Source organism: Lithobates pipiens, unplaced genomic scaffold (genome assembly GCF_037356315.1).
Source record: "Lithobates pipiens isolate NorthernLeopardFrog02 unplaced genomic scaffold, aLitPip1_a1.2 Scaffold_10, whole genome shotgun sequence".
NCBI lineage: Eukaryota > Metazoa > Chordata > Amphibia > Anura > Ranidae > Lithobates > Lithobates pipiens.
The window spans coordinates 15,196,452-15,216,704 of NW_027507686.1; the positions used below are offsets into that span (position 1 = coordinate 15,196,452).

Below are 20,253 nucleotides of genomic sequence, written 5' to 3' on the forward strand. Positions count from 1 at the left end.
AAGGTCTCCGAAGATGAACGACGCCTGCGCACTGAGTCCAGGTTCAAGCCCCACCATCCAAGTGAACATAGAGTTAGAATAAAAAAATTGCAGAGCGAAGCGAGGCTGTGCCCGAAGTGTGGCGAGCAAAGCGAGGCTGTGCCCGAAGCGTGGCGAGTGAAGCGAGCCTGCGAGGGGCCCTGTTACTAAGTGCTACCGTATGTCCACTTGGATGGTGGGGCTTGAACCTGGACTCATTCATCTTCGGAGACTTTCGGAGTCTCCTTGTCCTCCGTACTGAGCAAGCGCCGTGCCTGCGCAGTACGGGGCGGACACTATCCGATGGGGGGACACTTTTTGTCAGAACACCGGGCCGCCTTGGGTGGGGAATTCCTGTAACTGCTAGTTATACTGATAAGACTTTTCTAGGTGCCTAGCTGTTAATTAGATCACTGTTAGATGTTTGAATTGCTGTTTGAAGTTTACATTGTTCATGTTGTGACTGCCCCTATTTTTGAAGTGTATAAAAAACAGTTTTTCTGTTTAATAAAGTTATTCCTTTTGTTTTTACACCAACATCTTTTCTGTGTACAATGCTTGGGGTAAAGGGCTGGTATTATCTATAGGTCTGATGGATGAGTTTGCAGGACAAGAGACATCGTTTGGCAGAGACACCCAGGCCGGGGTTCCAGGAGGTCCCATCACAGTTCCTATCTAGCCAAAAGAGCATCTGAGGTCAGGTTCTGATGTTGGGTAAAAAGACCCTGCTCACAATCAGTGTTCCAGTTCTTTACAAAAAGGTGTTCAGGACTCTGTGCAGGCCACTTGAATTTTGGCACTCCAAACTCAGTTAGCCATGTCTTTCTGGAATTTAGTTTTGTGCACAGAAGCACAGTCATTTGGAACACAAAAATGGCCTTCTGCATACTGTTTCAACCATGGCCTTTAATATGGAGTTGGTCCCTATTTGAGGCTTCCACACCTCTGGGAAGGATATACACAAGATTTTGGAGGCTGTCTGTGGGAATGTGTGTCCATTCAGCCAAAAAAGAGCATTTCTGAGGTCAAGTACTGATGTTGGCCAAGAAAACATGGCTACCAATGGGCAAAAGTGTTAGGGAGGTTTGAAGTACAGGTCATTTGAGTTCTTTCACACCAAACTTGTCAAACTGTGTCTTTGACAAAGGGGCACAGTCATGTTCTAAAAGAAAAGGGCTGTCCCTAAATGTTAGCAACAAGGATGGAAGTACATGATTGTCCGACATGCCTTCGCACATCAACCCTAGGGCTAGGTATGTTTGCAAAGTCCCAAAGTAACTTGAAGTGAACCTTTTCCGCCTGACTGCCAAAATCGAAACTGCTAAGGGCAGGTATGACAAAGCCTCCTCTGCGATTGGTTGGGAATTATTTTTAAATGAAGGCCTTGACATGGGACATAAATCCTACCTACCAGTCCCATGTTGGCCCGGAAGTTGGTAGAACCCTATGGCTGGTTTGAGAGAGGCAAAAGACCTCAGAGCAGTTTCTGGGATATGTAAGTGAAACCTAAATAGGCTTCCTTGTTGAAGTGAAATGCCAGCCAAAACTTTTTCAAGTTTAGGCTTCCAGGGAAGACTAAACCCTTGCTTTGTGCACTGGTGCGCAGTCATGTTGGAACAGGAAGGGGCCATCACCAAACTGTTCCCACAAAGTTGGAAGCATGAAATTGTCCAAAATGTCTTGGAACCCTGACGTCTTAAGATTTCTCTTCACTGGAACTGAGGGGCCAAGTCCAACCCCCGAAAAACAACCCCACACCATAATCCCCCCTCCACCAAATGATTTGTGCCAGTGCACAAAGCAAGGTCCATAAAGACATGGATGAGCAAGTTTGGGATTGAGGAACTTGACTGGCCTTCACAGAGTCCTGACCACAACTCGACAGAACATTTTTGGGATGAATTTGAGCGCAGCCTGTCATCAGTGCCTGACCTCACAAATGCTCTCCTGGAAGAATGGTCAAACTTTCCCATAGACACACTCCTAAACCTTGTGGACAGCCTTCCCAGAAGAGTTGAAGCTGTTATAGCTGCAAAGGGTGGGCCAACCCAATATTGAACCCTACCGACTAAGACTGGGATGTCCGTAAAGTTCATGTAAAGGCAGGCATCCCAATACTTTTGACAATATAGTGTATGAGCTCGTCCCTTGTGACAGTGCTTGGGTCTAGCAACCAATTGCCACAGCCGAACACTGTCATGTGAGCTATGCAACTGCTCTCTACAGTAGCAAGAGAAAAAAATCACCCAGGCTCTACTGCTATATAGTATAATTGGTGTGTAGAGTAGTCGGTGCTCTGGCTAATTAAGCTCACAAGACATCCATAGAAAGTACAGGCCGGCAACCCGACAACTTTTCCATAGAAAGTATTTATTTGAGCATTACAGCAATATCGTCCAAAAACTGACGCGTTTGGGCCTTAGGCCTTCATCAAAAGCTTCTGACGAAGGCCTAAGGCCGAAACACGGCAGGATTTTTGGATGACGTAATGTTCAAATAAATATATTCTATGGAGAAGCTGTGGAGTTGCCGGCCTGTACTTTCTATGCTCTCAGTTATAGACACTGGTAATTTAGTGCTGGCAATGATAGAAGAAGAAACGGTGAGGGAATGATGGCAAGGTGAGTATAATTGGGTGTCCTCTGCAAAGACGCTGTCACTTCGCCCATAGCATAGGCAAGGTGACAGGGTCCCTATAACGAAGAGTAATCTTCATGCATCCTGAGCTCTGCAGCTTTTGTTATTTAGGTATACAGCATACAAAATAGAGGGCACAAATCTTAGACGCCTGCCTTAATGGTGTCAGTACCACTTGTGTTCATTAATTGCTGCACTTAACGAGTCAAGCCGAAATAATTTCCAAAGACAATAGCACGGGTGGCTAAACTGTCCTGCGTTATGATAGAGATTTACGTGCCAACAGCCAAGGTTCTGACTCCAGGCCTCCCTTCACATTCCCAAAATAACTTGGACCACGGTGGAGAGGAAAATCAATAGACGCTTATTAACGAAGATACATTTGAAGAGATAGTACCAAGTTCCAGGAAGAAGAGATGCCAGGGGATAGAGACCAGACGCGAGCTTCGATGATGACAATAAATACTGATTAACTCTACCATGTCTGGGGTTCATGCCAACCAGAAGCATCATAAAAGCAGGCAGAAGACTAACTCGTCCCCCTTTAGCTCTTTTCTTTCAACTCCCTCCACTGGCTCTCTTTTCTCCATGGATTAAAAAGCAAAAACAAACTTCAAACACTAAAAAGTTCTAAACAATCTGTCAACTTGCTTTAGTCCAGAACATTTGTTCTAAATACAGGCTTTTTTTTCTTCGTGGGCAACACTATTGAGACATTAAGGACTTCTCTTGTGCTTCTCCCCTTCTCTGGAACTCCCTTGTGCATGCTATCAGACGTTCACAACCTTCATTGTTTTTATATGCATACCTGTTTTTTTTAAAACATTTTTTTTTATAAATGCTTACTAACATTATTTACACCTTCCCACCATCAGTTGCCAGCTTGATTATATCGGACCGTTTGCATTCTTCTAGGAAATTGCTAAGAGATTAAAGTGGCACAGTGGTGTAGTGGGTAGCACTCTCGCCTAGCAGTAAAAAGGGTCACTGGTTCTTATTCCAACGACACTACCTGCCTGGAGTTTGCATGTTCTCCCTGTGCCTGCGTGGGTTTCCTCCCACACTCCAAAGACACACAGGTAGGTTAATTGGCTTCTGTCCAAAAATTGTCCCCTAGTATATGAATGGGGACCTTGGATTGTGGGCTCCTTGAGGGTAGGGACCGATGTGAGTGTGCAATGTACAGGGATAGGGACAATTGTAGACACTCAATCAGGTTGAACTGGATGGACTGGTGTCTTTATTCAGCCTTACTAACTATGTATTAAACTTAGGAGCCTGCATTCTCTATATCTTGTCTGAGACAGAACATGGAAGTGCAATTATTTTAGTAAATATAAACTACTAAATACCTTTTCTCATCAGCAGTATATAGCAGTCTTGTGACTTCTATCAGTGTCTGGTTAAAGCTTGTAGGTGGGGTTTTCATTCTCCCCTGATTGTTCTATGAGGCTGCAGCCCTGACCCTCTGTCTGGACAGTGCTGATTGGCCCTGTGCTGATCACATGTACTCTCCCAAGAAAAAAAAAAACTCTCTAGCAATACACACCAAACTGAGCATGTGCAGCTTGCCCCCAAGGCTCCGTACTATCAGCAGATAGATTGGGGAATGTGAAATCAAGGGAGGATCAGACAGGATCATTTTACGCAATGCAGAGGATTCCTTAGGATCCACAGTGAATATAAGAAGCATGCTTTACTGTATATACCGGCCGATTTTGCTGCTGTGGGTTTAGTAACACTTTAAATCTACAGGGGATGTCTGTTAAATGACCCTTCCTTTCATTACATTCAAATTCTTTATCAATAGGTTAGTTTTCACTTAGAACATACACCACATGGACAACAGTTTCTGAGCACATGACCATCACACCTTGTGAAATTCCGAGGCCCTGCCATGGTGAGAATTTAGCAAATTTGTGTATAAAGGACATCGGATTACCAAAGTTGCACTTTGAAAGGCTCCAGAATGTTTATAGAGAGCGAAGAAAGCTGTTCTTTATGTTTACTCCGAATTTGGTAGTTCCGGATCAGTCGGGGCCAGGAGCCTGAAGGTTCCAGAGTGTCTTGGGCGGGATGGAACCTTCATTCCGGTGTCCAGGCTTTGCTTGACTTTTGCAGCTTGTTTGATTGCAGAGGTGTGCAGGATCAAGATAAGACGGATCCGAGAAAAGCTTAGGGGAGCAGGTGGAATTGGAGTTGTTGCAGTTACCACAGTTAGGAGGGAGGTGTGCTCCTGTATAGAGACCAAAGCAATAACCTCGAGACAGGAGGGAAGAAGCACAAAGGCACCACTCTAAGCCCTTGTACACACGGTTGGAGATTCCGACGGAATGTTTCCTATCGGACCGTTTTGTCGGATATTCCGACTGTGTGTGGTCTGCATCGGACTGTTTCCGTCAGAATATCCGACGGACCAAGTTTTCCAACTTGCCTGTAAAATTTTCTGACAAAATGCTCCGATCGGACATACTCCGATCATGTGTAGCCTACTCCGACGGACAAAGTGCCACGCATGCTCAGATCAAATTCATAGACCAAAGCTATTGGCTACTAGCCTGAACGTAGTCCCGTCGTAACGAAATAACGTCATCACGTTATGTACAATCGGATTTTCCCACAACTTAGTCCGACCGTGTGTATGCAATATCACTTCTGGAATTAATCCGTCGGAATTACTCCGACGGATTTGGTTGTCGGAATCTCCAACCGTGTGTACGGGGGCTAAGTGGGGTATGTTAATCGATTTTAATGACCAAATGTGGTTCTGCTCACAAGAGTAGATTAAAAGCAGGCATGTAAGTTGTGGGAGAAGAACCGGGAGGGAGGGAGTCCATCTGTGGCTGAGCGCTGGTGTAGTGGAGCGGGTTGCACCGGTGGTTTCTGATGTTTCCTGGACCTCGAGCACGCAGGGAGCTGGGGAATGATGTCACTTCCGGTTGGGACGGTGAACCAATAGGTGACGAGTTTCAGGAGCATGCGCTCCTTCTTTAGACCTGGGGGCCATGTTGTCTGAGGGCTTGCATGCTCTGATGCCAGAACTATGAATATCCTCGAGACAGCACTCCATGTGGGAGAGGTTCCAGGCCATTCGACTGAGAAAGTCTGGGAAACTAGTGCTCAGTCAACTGAAAGCCCTTGTACACACGGTCGGACATTCCGACGGAAAGTGTCTGATTGGACCGTGTTGTCGGATAATCCGACCGTATGTGGGCTCCATCAGACTGTTTCCGTTGGAATATCCGACCGACAAAGTTTTAGAGCTGGGCTATAAAATTTTCCGACAACATGATCCGATCGGACTTTGTCTGATCGTTTGTAGAGAATTCCGATCGGACAAAGTGCCACGCATGCTCAGATCAAATTCCTACACCAAAGCTATTGGCTACTAGCCTGAACGTAGTCCCGTCGTAACGAAATAACGTCATCACATTACGAACGATCGGATTTTCCGACAACTTTGTCTGACCGTGTGTATGCAACACCAGTTTCGGACTGGTCACTGGACACTTGGAATGTCCGACCGTGTGGGGCAAAGAGGGTCCAGGGTAGCCAAAGGAATCTGTGCATCTCAGAGGAGTGAGAGCACCTGGGGTAGAACCTGAGAGCACCTGGGGTAGAACCTGAGAGCACCTGGGGTAGAACCTGAGAGCACCTGGGGTAGAACCTGAGAGCACCTGGGGAGAACCTCTACCTAGAGGCTACGAGTGGGCCCGTGCAGCGAGGTACTGCAATTAAATCTGAGTGAGCTTAAGAGCCAGGTGGCTCAGAATTTTTCATTTGGTGTGAAGCTGAAACCCCTGGCTAACATCCCCCATATCACAACATAGCATATGGCAAGTACTATATGTGGATATCCCTTCACATTATTGAGTTCAGATGTTTCTATTGACTAATACTACGGCGTAAAAATACATTTTAGATAACCGTGGGCTTTGAACCTTATGGAAACTCTTTAGGAAAGGTCCTTTTCTGTTCCAGCATGACTGTGCCCTTGTGTACAAAGCCAGCTCCAGGGTTTTGTGTGGTGGAACTTGAGTGGCCTTCACAGAGTGGCCTTCACAGAGCCCTGACCTCAACTCTACTAAACACCTTGGAAATAAACTGAAATTGCTGACTCCAAGCCAGATCTTCACACTTTTTGGCTGAATGGGCAAACATTCAATTAGACACACTCCGAAATCTTATCTTTAAGTGTGGTGTGGACTAAATCGAGTGGCCTGCACAGATCCCCGACTTGAACAGCTTTGGGTTCATGTTGGAATGCCAATTGCAACCCGGGTCATTTCACCTATCATCAAAACAAAACACCTCCTTGCACATGAGTGTGCTGGTGGTCTGGCACTAATCATTCATATACATCCTCTTCTTAACTGGAAATATGGACACACCATACTTAGCTGCCCTCCTAGGACCGGGGGAGCCCCAATGTGATACTACAAAAACATAAAAGACAGAGGGCGCACCCGCCTAGGATTATCCCAGTGTAACATTTATTGTAAGATAAAAATAAATCTACTTACAAACACCATGTGAGACAAAGCTCGTCAAAAGATCGGTCCACCACTCTGCAGGCACCTATGCTTGGGGTGACACCACCTGGAATCTAAATTGGCTGACACGTTTCAGGGGTAGTACCCTCTTCCTCAGAACCAAACCCTCTTTAGCTCGGAGGAAGAGGATACTACCCTTAAAATGCGTAAGCAAATTTTGGATCCAGGCGGTGTTCTCCCAAGCCCAAGAGAACACAGAGTGGACCTATTAACTCTGATATTTCGATGAGCTTTCTCTGACTGTGAGTAGATTTATTTTTTATTTATTTACAATGGGATAATGAGCTAGGCTGGTACACCCCTTCTCTTTAGTCTTTTTGTAGTACGTCCAACATCAAAACCTGACCTCATGAATGCTCTTATGGCTAAATGAGCCTACATTTCCAGAGACACACTCCAAAATTTGTTGGAAAGCGACTGTTACAGCACACATTGGGGCATCTCCATATTGATGCCCATGGCTTTGGAATGGGATATTCAGCAGGCTCATATAGGTGTGATGGATAGGGGGAATTCGGGAATAAGGGGAATTTCCCCTCAGTTTTCACTGCAAATCTTCAAAGCAGCTGTTAAGGAATTCAGCTGCAAACTACGGGTCTGGTATGGATAAGGGGGGGGGCGTTTTTCTTCTAAATTATGGCGTGGGGTTCCCCTTGAAATCCATACCAGACCCGAAATGATTGGGGGCCCCCAGGCTGCTTTATTTTCTGATTGAATTTGTGTTTAAAAACCGATGACATGTGTGAATCAGATGCGTTGCCATAGAAAGCAGTAGCCGGGAATTTGCATCTGAACTGCACTGCAGTGCTTACAAAATGTACAGAACTCTTTTTCAATTTGCAGCCAATTGGCACTGCTGTAGCGGCGCATATATGTGAACCCGCTCCATAGAGAAGGCTGCCGGTTCACATGTTATTACGAATCAGATGCGGGGATTAAAACAGATCCAATTCACATATCTCACAAAAGTGAGTACACCCCTCACATTTTTGTAAATCTTTTCTTCTATCTTTTCATGTGACAACACTGAAGAAATGACACTTGTCTACCATGTAAAGTAGTGAGTGTACAGCTTGTATAACAGTGTAAATTTGCTGTCCCCTCAAAATAACTCAATACACAGCCATTAATGTCTAAACCGCTGGCAACAAAAGTCAGTACACCCCTAAGTGAAAATTTCCAAATTGGGCCCAAAGTGTCAATATTTTGTGTGGCCACCATTATTTTCCAGCACTGCCTTAACCCTCTTGGGCATGGAGGTCACCAAATATTTTGTGTGGCCACCATTATTTTCCAGCACTGCCTTAACCCTCTTGGGCATGGAGGTCACCAGAGCTTCACAGGTCACCACTGGAGTCCTCTTCCCCTCCTCCATGATGACATCACAGAGCTGGTGGATGTTGGAGACCTTGCGCTCCTCCACCTTCCCTTTGAGGATGCCCCACAGATGATCAATAGGGTTTAGGTCTGGAGACATGCTTGGCCAGTCCATCACCTTTACCCTCAACTTCTTTAGCAAGGCAGTGGTCATCTTGGAGGTGTGTTTGGGGTGGTTATCATGTTGGAATACTGCACTGCGGCCCAGTCTCTGAAGGGAGGGGATCATGCTCTGCTTCAGTATATCACAGTACATGTTGGCATTCATGGTTACCTCAATGAACTGTAGCCCCCCAGTGCCGGCAGCACTCATGCAGCCCCAGACCATGACACTGCCACCACCATGCTTGACTGTAGACAAGACACACTTATCTTTGTACTCCTCACCTGGTTGCCTCCACACACGCTTGTCACCATCTGAACCAAATACGTTTATCTTGGTCTCATCAGACCACAGGACCTGGTTCCAGTAATCCATGTCCTTAGTCTGCTTGTCTTCAGCAAACTGTTTGCGGGATTTTCTTGTGGATCATCTTTAGAAGAGGCTTCCTTCTAGGATGACAACCATGCAAACCAGATTGGTGCAGTGTGTGGTCTGAGCCCTGACAGGCTGACCCCCGCCCCACCCCTCCAACCTATGCAGCAATGCTGGCAGCACTCATACGTCTATTTCCCAAAGACAACCTCTGGATATGACGCTGAGCATGTGACCTCAATTTCTTTGGTGGACCATGGCGAGGCCTGTTCTGAGTGGAACCTGTCCTGTTATACTGCTGTATGGTCTTGCCCACCATGCTGCAGCTCAGTTTCAGGGTCTTGGAAATCTTCTTATAGCCTAGGCCAGTGATGGCGAACCTTGGCACCCCAGATGTTTTGGAACTACATTTCCCATGATGCTCAACTACACTGCAGAGGGCATGAGCATCATGGGGAATGTAGTTCCAAAACATCTGGGGTGCCAAGGTTCACTATTACTGGCCTAGGCCATTTTTATGTAGAGCAACAATTCTTTTTTTAAATATCCTCAGAGAGTTCTTTGCCATGAGGTGCCATTTTGAACTTCCAGTGACCAGTATGAGAGAGTGAGAGCGATAACACCAAATTTATCACACCTGCTCCCCATTCACACCTGAGACCTTGTAACACTAACGAGTCACATGACACCAGGGGAGGGAAAATGGCTAATTGGGCCCAATTTGGACATTTTCACTTAGGGGGTGTACTTACTTTTGTTGCCAGCGGTTTAGACATTAATGGCTGTGTGTTGAGTTATTTTGAGGGGATAGAAAATGTACACTGTTATACAAGCTGTACACTCACTACTTTACATTGTAGACAAGTGTCATTTCTTCAGTGTTGTCACATGAAAAGATAGAAGAAAATAATTACAAAAATGTGAGGGGTGTACTCACTTTTGTGAGATACCGTATGTGAACAGAGCCTGAGGGATAATGCCTAACCGCCATCTAATTCAACAACAAGATTAAAAAAAAAAAAAAGAGCCACAATAACAATAAATAGTAATGATGAGCTACAGGTCTAGACTTGGTTCTTGCGATGTTATTACCTTTTAGGCTGTTGGTGGGGGTACGGAATGACGATGAGCTGGGAATTCGGAATGATTGCCGTCCATTCCTGTCGCCGCATTTGCTGAAAAGAGAAACCAACATAAGACTAATAGAAGCTGCGCAGACATCCCTGCGGAACAGAGCGATCGACCAGAATACAGCGGTGCAATGGAAACAGATTTCATTTTAAAACTGGGATGTAATTGGACTTTTCACCGGCCATTTAGATGATTTATTAGGAAATGTTCGTCATGTCTAATGATGGATGACTAAGTAGATTTATCAGGCAGAGCACAGCATGGCCCCAATTATAAAGCAGACTAATGAACAGAGGCGTTCACAAAATGCTCACTGTCTGCAGACACGACTCAGCCGGGGCCTTTACAATCAACCAGTGGAGGGAATGGTAACCCCCAACATCCAGGCTACACCTCCCTGCAGGGATGACTTCACATTGGCTGTTTATGGGCTGCTATTCTTTTGCAGATCTTTGCTGCAAGTCTATCTACCTATCTAGAGCTGGTCTTTATCTCCAATGCATCAAGACATTTTTAACAAACATCACAGCATTAGTGGAAATAAACAATTCCTAAGACCTGGTGGTCAATGGGAGTAAAACAATTACTGGAAGAAATAGTGCCCTATTATTGGTATCAATGGAAGGAATAGTTTGCCATTGTCGGTAATAGTAGGAGAAATATTGCCCCATCATTGGTGTCAGCAAGAAGCATAGTGCCCCATCATTGGTAAGAATAGTGCCTCATCATTGGTATTTGTAGGAAGAAAAGTGTCCCATCATTGGTGTCATTGGGAGGAAGAGTGCCCCATCATTGGTGTCAGTGGGAGGAATAGTGCCCCACCATTGGTGTCAGTCTGAGGAATAGTGCCCCATCATTGGTGTCAGTGGGAGGAATAGTGCCCCGCCATTGGTGTAAGTCTGAGGAATAGTACCCCATCATTGGTGTCAGTGGGAGGCATAGTGTCCCATCATTGATAAGAATAGTGCCTCATCATTGGTATTAGTAGGAAGAATAGTGGCCCATCATTGGTGTCAGTCTAAGGAATAGTGCCCCATCATTGGTATTAGTAGGAAGAATAGTGGCCCATCATTGGTGTCAATGGGAGGAAGAGTGCCCCATCATTGGTGTCAGTCTGAGGAATAGTGCCCCATCATTGGTGTTAGTGGGAGGAATAGTGCTCCATCATTGGTGTCAGTGGGAGGAATAGTACCCCATCATTGGTATCAGTGGGAAGAATGGTGCCCCATCATTGGTGTGAGTGGGAATAGTGCTCCATCATTGGTGTCAGTGGTATGAATAATGCCCCATCATTGGTATCCATGGAAGGAATTGTGTCCCAGCATTGGTGTCAGTGGGAGGAATAGTGCCCCATCATTGGTATCGGTGGAAGGAATAGTGTCCCATCATTGGTGTCAGATTGGTGTCAGTGGAAGGAATAGTGCCCCATCTTTGGTAGCCGTGGAAGGAATAGTGCCCCATCATTGTGTCAGTGGGAGGAATAGTGCCCCATCTTTGGGGTCAATGGGAGGAATTATGCCCCACTGGTAGTGTCAGGGAGAGAAATAGTTCCCCAAGAGTCGGATATAGGGAAGGAAAGGGCCACATCCAGCCCATGGCCTGCAGTTTGGAGGACGCTTTTTCAGGGGTTAAAGAAAATCTGTAATTTATGAAAACATTATTCTTGCTTTGCTTTCATGTCATTCTCAACTTAGGTTCTCTCTGATAAGTATGTAGATTCTGCATAAAAAGCGTATCTAAACTGAAAAAAACAAAAAAACAATATACTGCAGCCTACCAATCACATTAACTCCTGCTCTGTAATGTCCTCGTACTAGGGAGGAAGAAGCATTTTATTCCCCCCCCCCCCCACCCCCATACCTCTCACTAGCATTATGCTACACCAATACATATTATAGACATTTAGCACATATAGGCTATACTGACCTTTTCTCCAGACGGACGAGGGATTCCGACATACAGATGATCGAGGAAGTTGGCGCTGCGCCCTAATCCCAGGACGTTGTACGGCAGCTGGAGAGCCATGTGTGCCGACTGACTCAGCTGCCCGGCTGAAATTAAACACAGGAATAATCACTTACTCCCAGCCCTACACATGTAAACATGGAGTAAAACGCTTATCGAGAGCTCCTATGTGTGGCAGCGTTGCATACTTTTACTAAGGATGGATTTTAATGGTTCTTTTACGTCATTTTGCACAAATTGGGGTTTGGTAACAATTTAAAGAGCACAAGTCATTTCCTTACATCGGCGTTTCTCAGCTCCAGTCCTCAAGGCGCCCCAACAGGTCAGGTTTTCAGGATTTCCCTCAGATGAAAATGGCCATCAGTAATTACTGATAAAACCGCAAAAAAAATTGGAAAGTCGGAAAACATGACCTGTTGGGATGCCTTGGGGACTGGCATTGGGAAACACTGATGTACAGGTAGGTGCTCATGTGGTACACAGATTAGTCCTGTCAATGTAAGAAGGTGCTCCCAACGAAAACTCGTTATGTGTAGAAAAGACACCTCTCCACAGAATCTCTTTCTTCCACCCAAACCTCACCATCATGGCCAAGACCAAAGAGCTGTCAAAGGACATCAGGGATGAGATTGTAGACCTGCACAAGGCTGGAATGGGCTAAAAAGACCATCAGCAAGAAGCTTGGTGAGAAGGAGACAACTGTTGGGATCGATAATTCGCGAATGGAAGAAATACAAAATAACCATCAATCGCCCTCGGTCTGGAGCTCCATGTAAGGTTTCACCTCATGGGGTGAGGAGGATCATGAGAAAAGTGAGAGATCAGCCCAGAACCAGGGCTTGGAGACGGACACTGGTTTTGGCATACTTGGTGGGGCCATGACTTGAACCCAGTCTGTGCAGTGGGTACAACTTCATGGGACCCCGGGGCCCTTGATGTGTCCCTGTCCTGTTTATTAGTGGCCTGTAAGCGGCATCACTGTTTGACTAAGCCCTTGTACACACGGTCGGAGAATCCGTCGGAATGTGTCCTATCGGACTGATTCCGTCGGACCCAATTTTCTAACATGTTGGAAATATTTCCCGACCAACTGGGCCGTCTGAAGTTTGCCAATGAACATGCAAATTATTCAGAGAAGGTTTGGGAGAAGGTGCTGTGGTCAGATGAGAACAAAATTGAGCTCTTTGACTCACCTTGTTTGGAAGAAGAAAAATGTTGACTATGACCCTAAGAACATCATCCCTACGGAGGTGGAAACATTACGCTTTGGGACTGTTTCTCTGCCAAAGGTACAGGTCGTACTAATGCCTAACTTCCAGCTCTATTATTGGGCAGCAGTCCTGGTAATGGTCCAGTGGTGGTTTGACCAGCTGCCGCATTGAGGGTCCAATGGACGGGCCATGTATTGTAAAATATTGGATGAGAACCTTCTTCCCTCAGCCAGGACACTGAAGATGGGTCATGGATGGGTCTTCCAGCATGACAATGACCCAAAACATAACGTCAAGGCAACAAAGGTGTGGCTCAAGAAGAAGCATGTGAAGGTCATGGAGTGGCCTAGCCAATCTCCAGACCTTAATTCTATAAAAAAAATTATGGAGGGAGCTGAAAGCGACAAGCGACAGCCAAGAAACCTTAAGGATTTAGAGAAGACCAAAACCCCTCCTGAGATGTGTGCAAACCTGGTCACCAACTACAAGAAACGTCTGACCTCTGTGATTGCCAACAAGGGTTTCTCCAAGTACTAAGTCATGTTTTGCTTGGGGATCAAATACTTATTTTACTCACTGAACTGCAACTCAATTTATAACATTTGTATTGTGTTTTTTTCTGGATTTTTGGTTGATATTCTGTCTCTATCATTTAAAATACACCTGTGATAAAAATTATAGGCCCTGCATTTCTTTGTAAGTGGGCAAACGTACAAAATCTGCAGGGGGTCAAATCATTATTTTTGCCACTGTAGTTACCAATCTGCAGTCTGTTCTCTCCAACCTTTGGATATTTCAGAGTATCCCTGCAAGAAACACCCAACTCTCCTATACCTAACTTCCCAGAGCTGTCATGGTGACAAATGATAGTGCATAGGTAAAAAAATAGGTAAAAAATCCAGGACTTCAAGTAGAACTATAGGCAAAAGAAAAATTACAAATTTGATGCCATCTGTAAATAGCAATAACACAGAAGTTTTTTTTTTCTTCTGCAACATAGTTTGATTTTGGACAAGATGTCAAAAGTGGATTTTAGATAAGTGGCCAACAAATAAAAACCCAATGCCAGACAAAACGTCTTAAGCAGTTAAAACATTTTTTTTTCGCTTTGAGGGAAAAAAGGCTTAAACCCTATGAAGAAATATAAATAGAGATAGATATGATAGATATGATAGATATTTAGTGGACATGCATGCGGACGAATTTGGCCACACCCCGGAGTCAAGGGTGTTACCATATAACCACGGCTGGCAGCCTGTACAAATCAATGACAGGCAGACATAAACTGTGATTGTAAACCTGTATTTGCACTTCTGATCAGTTACACTCCTACAGGAACGGATGAGCGGCCCTAGACGCAACCTGTGTGCACCCAGCACCGCCTGTTCATCACTGTATGCATGGAAGTACTCCGATGGGTGGTTACTTGTGTACAGCCATGGTGTCTGTCAGACTGTCACTAATTCATACAGGCAGGTAATGCCTGAAGAAAGAAAAAGAAAAAGATATGTAGAAGCAGACAGGCAAAGAAAGAATGAGAGAGAGAGATAAAAAGAAAGAGAAAAATAGAGTGAGAATGAGAGGGGGTAGAGAGAGAGAGAGAAAAGAGAGAGAGGAAAGAGAGAGTGGGGGAGAGAGAGGGGGGAAGAGAGAGGGAGAGAGAAAGCGGGGGAAGAGAGAGAAAGAGAGAGGGGGGAAGAGAGAGAGAGGGGGAGAGAAGGGGAAAGAGAGAGGGGAGGTAGAGAGAGGGGAAAGAGAGAAGGGGAGTGAGAGGGGAAAGAGTGAGAGAGGGGGAAGGGGGGGAAAGAGAGAGGGGGGAGAGGGGGAAAGAGAGAGGGGGGAGAGGGGGAAAGAGAGAGGGGGGAGAGAGAGGGGGAAAGAGAGAGGGGGGAGAGGGGGAAAGAGAGAGGGGGGAGAGAGAGGGAAAGAGAGAGGGGGGAGAGAGAGAGGGAAAGAGAGAGGGGGGAGAGAGAGGGGGAAAGAGAGAGGGGGGAAAGAGAGAGGGGGGAAAGAGAGAGGGGGGAAAGAGAGAGGGGGGAGAGAGAGGGGGAAAGAGTGGGAGAGAGAGAGAGAGAGAGAGAGAGAGAGAGAGAGACATGGGGAAAAGAGAAGAGAGAGGGGGAGAGAGAGAAGAGAGAGGGGGGGAAGAGAAGAGAGAGGGAGAGAGCGAGGGGGAGAGAGAGAGGGGGAGAGAGAGAGAGGAATGAGTGAGAGAGTGGAAAAAGAGAGAGGGGGAGAGAGAAATGGAGAGAGATGAGGAGAGAGAGAAAGAAAGAGAAATAGAGAGAAAGAAAGAAAGAGAGAGAGAGAGAGATGAGAAAGAGGGGGGAGAGAAAGGGGGAGGGGGGAGAGAGAGAGAGGGAGAGGAATGCGTGAGAGAGGAAAGAGAGAGAGAGTGGAAAAAGAGAGAGAGGGGAGAGATGAGAGAGGGAGAAAAATAGAGAGAGAGAGAAAGAGAGAGAGAAAGAGAGGGAGAGGGAGAGAGAGAGAGAGAGAGAGAGAGAGGAGAGGGAGAGAGAGAGAGAGAGAGAGAGAGAGAGGGAGAGAGAGGGAAAGAGAGAGGGAAAGAGAGAAAGAAAGAGAGAGAGAGATGAGGAGAGAGAGAGGGGAAGAGAGAGAGAGGGGAAGAGGGGAGAAATGGAAAAAGAGAAGAGAAGAGAAGAGAGAAAAAGAGGAAAGAAAGAGAGATGAAAAATTCAAAGTACAGAAAGAGAAAGAAAGAAAGAGAAAAAAGAGAGAGAAGGAGGAAAAAGAAAGAAAAAAGGAAAGAAAGGAAGGAAGGAAGGAAGGAAGGAAGGAAGGAAAGAGAGAAGGAAGGAAGGAAGGAAAGGAAGGAAGGAAGAAAAAAAAAAACGAAAAGAAAAGTAGGAAAGTGAAATATGTTGTAGAAGCAGATTTGGAATGTTAGGAAGTATTGATCTGTAGATAAACAGATAGAGATAGAAAGATTTTCGATTGTTTTTTGTTCCAGTCTATGAGACACGACTCAAGGACATTTCCAGCACTGGGGACTAAACAGATCTGAAATGTAATTCTTTCTATAACAGAAACTATAAAACAGAAATGTTTCAGATGTTTCGGATCCGGTGTTGCCGCCTTGGCCAGACGTCCCCAGATATTTTCCAGCACTGTCTGGAAAACAAAAGAAGCAATTATTTCCCCCTTTGTACTGTTTAATGGCAACACAAGGCCGATCATTGAAATATTTCACACTTCAGCAGGAAAACTTGTGACGGATCAGTTTAATCATTTGCTCAGCCGCTGGGTGTATAATTACTGGCGAGGGGAGCTGGACCCTCACGTTTACAGCGTGCCAATGAAGGCCGTCATCTTGTGGGCCGAATTACTAAGCCTGAGGAATCTTATGTGTTCAGCGGTAACTAGGGATGGCATGGAATCATGATGTACTTTCTATAAGACGAAGAAATTCAAACGTTCAATTTTTGGTGGCACGCCATAGAACGCGCACTGCAGTCTGCGCAGTAAGATCGCTAATAATGTGCCGCATTGTTCTTGCACTCATACTGAGAACAAACTGTCCATGAAGAGAATCTGTCCGAATAGAAATAAGGTAGCTGGCTTTGCTGACTTAAAGCAGACTTTTACCCACATTCCTATCTTTGCACCATTCGGTTCATTGCAGCATGTTAAAAAAAAGTATTGGCACCTGGAAGAGGAGTGTCATCAATCCCAGGAGTCAGTGGGCAGCGCCGCCTGGTATCATCGTGTTATTTCCAGGGCGGAGAGCAGCACCTTTGCCCGGAATAAGATACTAGTTGTCTTCACATGCCCACATATAAGATGGGAGTGCGCTCGCAAAAGAAGATAAAGGTTAGTATATATATATATATATATATATACTACCATTTTAACCCCCCCCCCCTGCCATATAGCAGAATGACGGGTGGAAAATGGTTCTATTATCCTAAATGGGCACCATATGACGCCCAGCAGTAAAAGCAGGGGGCACGCAGTATGGCGATTGGTGGTGTGATGTGTTACTTTGACACACCACATCTCCCATCCTCGTAGAGAGCCTATGACGTAGGCTCTTTACCATGTGATCAGCTGTCTCCAATCACAGCTCATCACATGGTAATCAGGAAGTGCTGTTTATTGGCTTTTCCTCTATTCACGCTGATAGATGCGAATAAAGGAGAGCTGATCGGCTGCTCTCTTGACTGGTGTGTGTGTGTGTGTGTGTGTGTGTGGGGGGGGGGGGGGGGGGGGTGTTGGTCTGCGCTGATAATCAGCGCATGGATTATCAGTGCAGACCCAATGCACTGGACACCACCAGGGATGCCCGCTGGAGACCACCAAGTATGCCTACTAGATCCCACTAGGGATTCCAATCAGTGCCTATCAGTGATGCCTGCCAGTGCCTCCTGATCAGTGCTGCCTATCAGTGCCATCTATAAGTGTCCACCAGTACCACCTATGAGTGCCCATCAGTGCCACCTATGAGTGCCCATCAGTGCTGTATACAAGTGCCTTATCAGTGCCAATCAGTACTGCCTCATTAGTGTTCATCAATGAAGGAGAAAACTTACTTATTTACAGTTTTGTAACAGGAATGAAGAAAAACTTATTTTTTTTCCCCAAAAAGTATTTTTTTATTTGTAGCGCAAAAAATAAATAAAAAAAAAAACAACACAGTGGTGATCAAATACCAACAAAAAAAATGTATTATTTATTTGTCCGGAAAAAAATGTAAAAATTTTGTTTGGGTGACCGCGCAATTTAAAATGCGACAGCGCTGAAAGTTGAAAATTGGACTGGGCAGGAAGGGGGTGAAAGTGCCCCGTATTGAAGTGGTTAATAGTGATTTAGGAAATAACATCACGAGTGTCTTTAAAAAAAATAAAAATAAGGCTGGAACTCCACTTTATAACATGACTATAGGGTGCAACACATACAAGGCCAATCACCGGAATATTCCCCACTTGCATAGGAATGGTTCATTGTTGTCAGAAGTCTCTTTGGCATTCACCACTTCTTGGAGTGCCCGTGACCTTTGCCGAGTGGCTCCTTGCACTAACCCCCTACCTCACTGCTGATTTCTATAGAGACGTGCGGCTTGAAGGAAGGAACCATGGTGCATGGCTTCTAAAAGCAATGAATTTTGAGAGGCTGCAGTGCTGGAATGGTAGGGAGGTTGCCGGTTACTAGAACTATTATATCTTTAAAGATACGGCAGGGTCTCGCTAAAGTGGAGCTCCACCCAAAAGGGGAAGTTACGTTTTAATCATTCCCTCCCCCCCCCCTCCTATGCCACATTTGGCATGTCATTTTTTTGGGGGGTTGGGGGAGGGTACCCGCTCCCACTTCTGCTTGGGCTGCCTAGGCGACTCCAGCAGATGTTCTCCTCCTCCTCCCCTCCTATGCAACATTTGGCATGTCATGTTTTTGGGGGGTGGGGGGACACCAGCTCCCACTTCCGCTTGGGCCGCCTAAGCGACTCGAGCAGAAGTTCTCCTCCCCCCTTGCAATCTTCTGGGACACGTCACAGGTCCCAGAAGATTACCCGACCATTGAGGAGGCGCATGCGCAGTGCGCACCCGGCTCTGAAGCCGTAAGCTGTCACAGCTGGGTGCCCACAGTTGTAATGCCGGCGCCGGAGAGAGGCAAGGGAGAGAAGTGAGGGTGTACACTTTTTGTAGCTGCTGACTTTTAATAAGCACAGAAATGGCTGAAACCGCTTTAAGTGCAGATGACACCCCTACCATGCCACATTTGGCATGTCATTTTGGGGGGGGGGGGAGGGGCGGATACCCTCTTTTTAGTACACTTTTTGTAGCTGCTGACTTTTATGTGGGTGGAACTCCGCTTTAAGGATGTATACAGAAGTGTGTCCCTTTCCATTTGAACGCAGTGTTGCTCAAATGCAGCGCTTGACTTGCTTTGTCTGCCATTTATGTGCACTTCAATAGGACTTGTTCAGTTCAACACAAACAGGCCAAAGAGCCTCTGAATGGTCATCTACGTTACTCTATTGAACCTGCATTTGATGTGTGCATCAGAAGCAATAACACAACACTCATTTATACGAGCCCTGAGGGACCAGAAGCTAATTCTTTCCATTCATTTGCTTAAGAGGTTTTGGTTCATTGGGTCAGGTCTAGAACATATCTTTATGGAGATTTATAAGCCAACCCATATGCTCCAGTCCATTGACATGGGTACATTCTTCCATGTGACAGTAAGGGCTCATTTACACTTCCTTGGACTTTAACACACATTAAAGCGCCTAAAACATGTTTTCTTTATGGGTTATTGATGCTTCTGTGATGCACTTTTAAAGCTTTAATGAAGCTTGGCAAATGTCCTGTGTGTTGATTTTCTGCTTGGTTTAAAGGGGCCCAGTAGAGCCCCAGTTTAATAGTACCCCCATTCGGCAGATCCCCAGCTCATTAGTACCCTTATTCAGCAGATCTCCAGCTCATTAATACCCCCGTTCAGCAGATGCCCAGCTCATTATTACCCTTAATCAGCAGATACCCACTTTATTAGTACCCTCTTTCCGTAGATCTCCAGCTGATTAGTAGCCTCGTTCAGCAGATCTCTAGCTCATTAATACCCTCGTTCAACAAATTCCCAGCTCATAGGTACCCTTGTTCAGCAAATCTCCAGCTCATTAGTACCCGTAATTCAGCAGATCTCCAGCTCATTAATACCCCCGTTCAGCAGATGCCCAGCTCATTAATACCATTATTCAGCAGCTCTCCAGCTCATTAATACCCTTATTCAGCAGATACCCAGTTTATTAGTACCCTCTTTATGTAGATCGCCAGCTCATCAATACTCCCGGTCAGCAGATTTCCAGGTCATTAGTACCCTTATTCAGCAGATCTCCAGCTCATTATTACTCCCGTTCAGCAGATCCCCA

General features: G+C 45.7%; 1 protein-coding gene across 1 annotated transcript in view; it reads right to left on the reverse strand.

Moving 5' to 3' along the window:
- ITFG1 (integrin alpha FG-GAP repeat containing 1) overlaps positions 1-20,253 on the reverse strand; it is a 349,655-nt gene that overhangs the window by 42,142 nt on the left and 287,260 nt on the right. Inside the window, exons 15-16 of the mRNA XM_077451682.1 lie at positions 12,118-12,242; positions 10,153-10,235 (exon numbers count right to left, since the gene is read on the reverse strand). Coding sequence (XP_077307808.1) covers positions 10,153-10,235; positions 12,118-12,242 — 208 coding nt within the window. The remainder of the gene's footprint in view (positions 1-10,152; positions 10,236-12,117; positions 12,243-20,253) is intronic.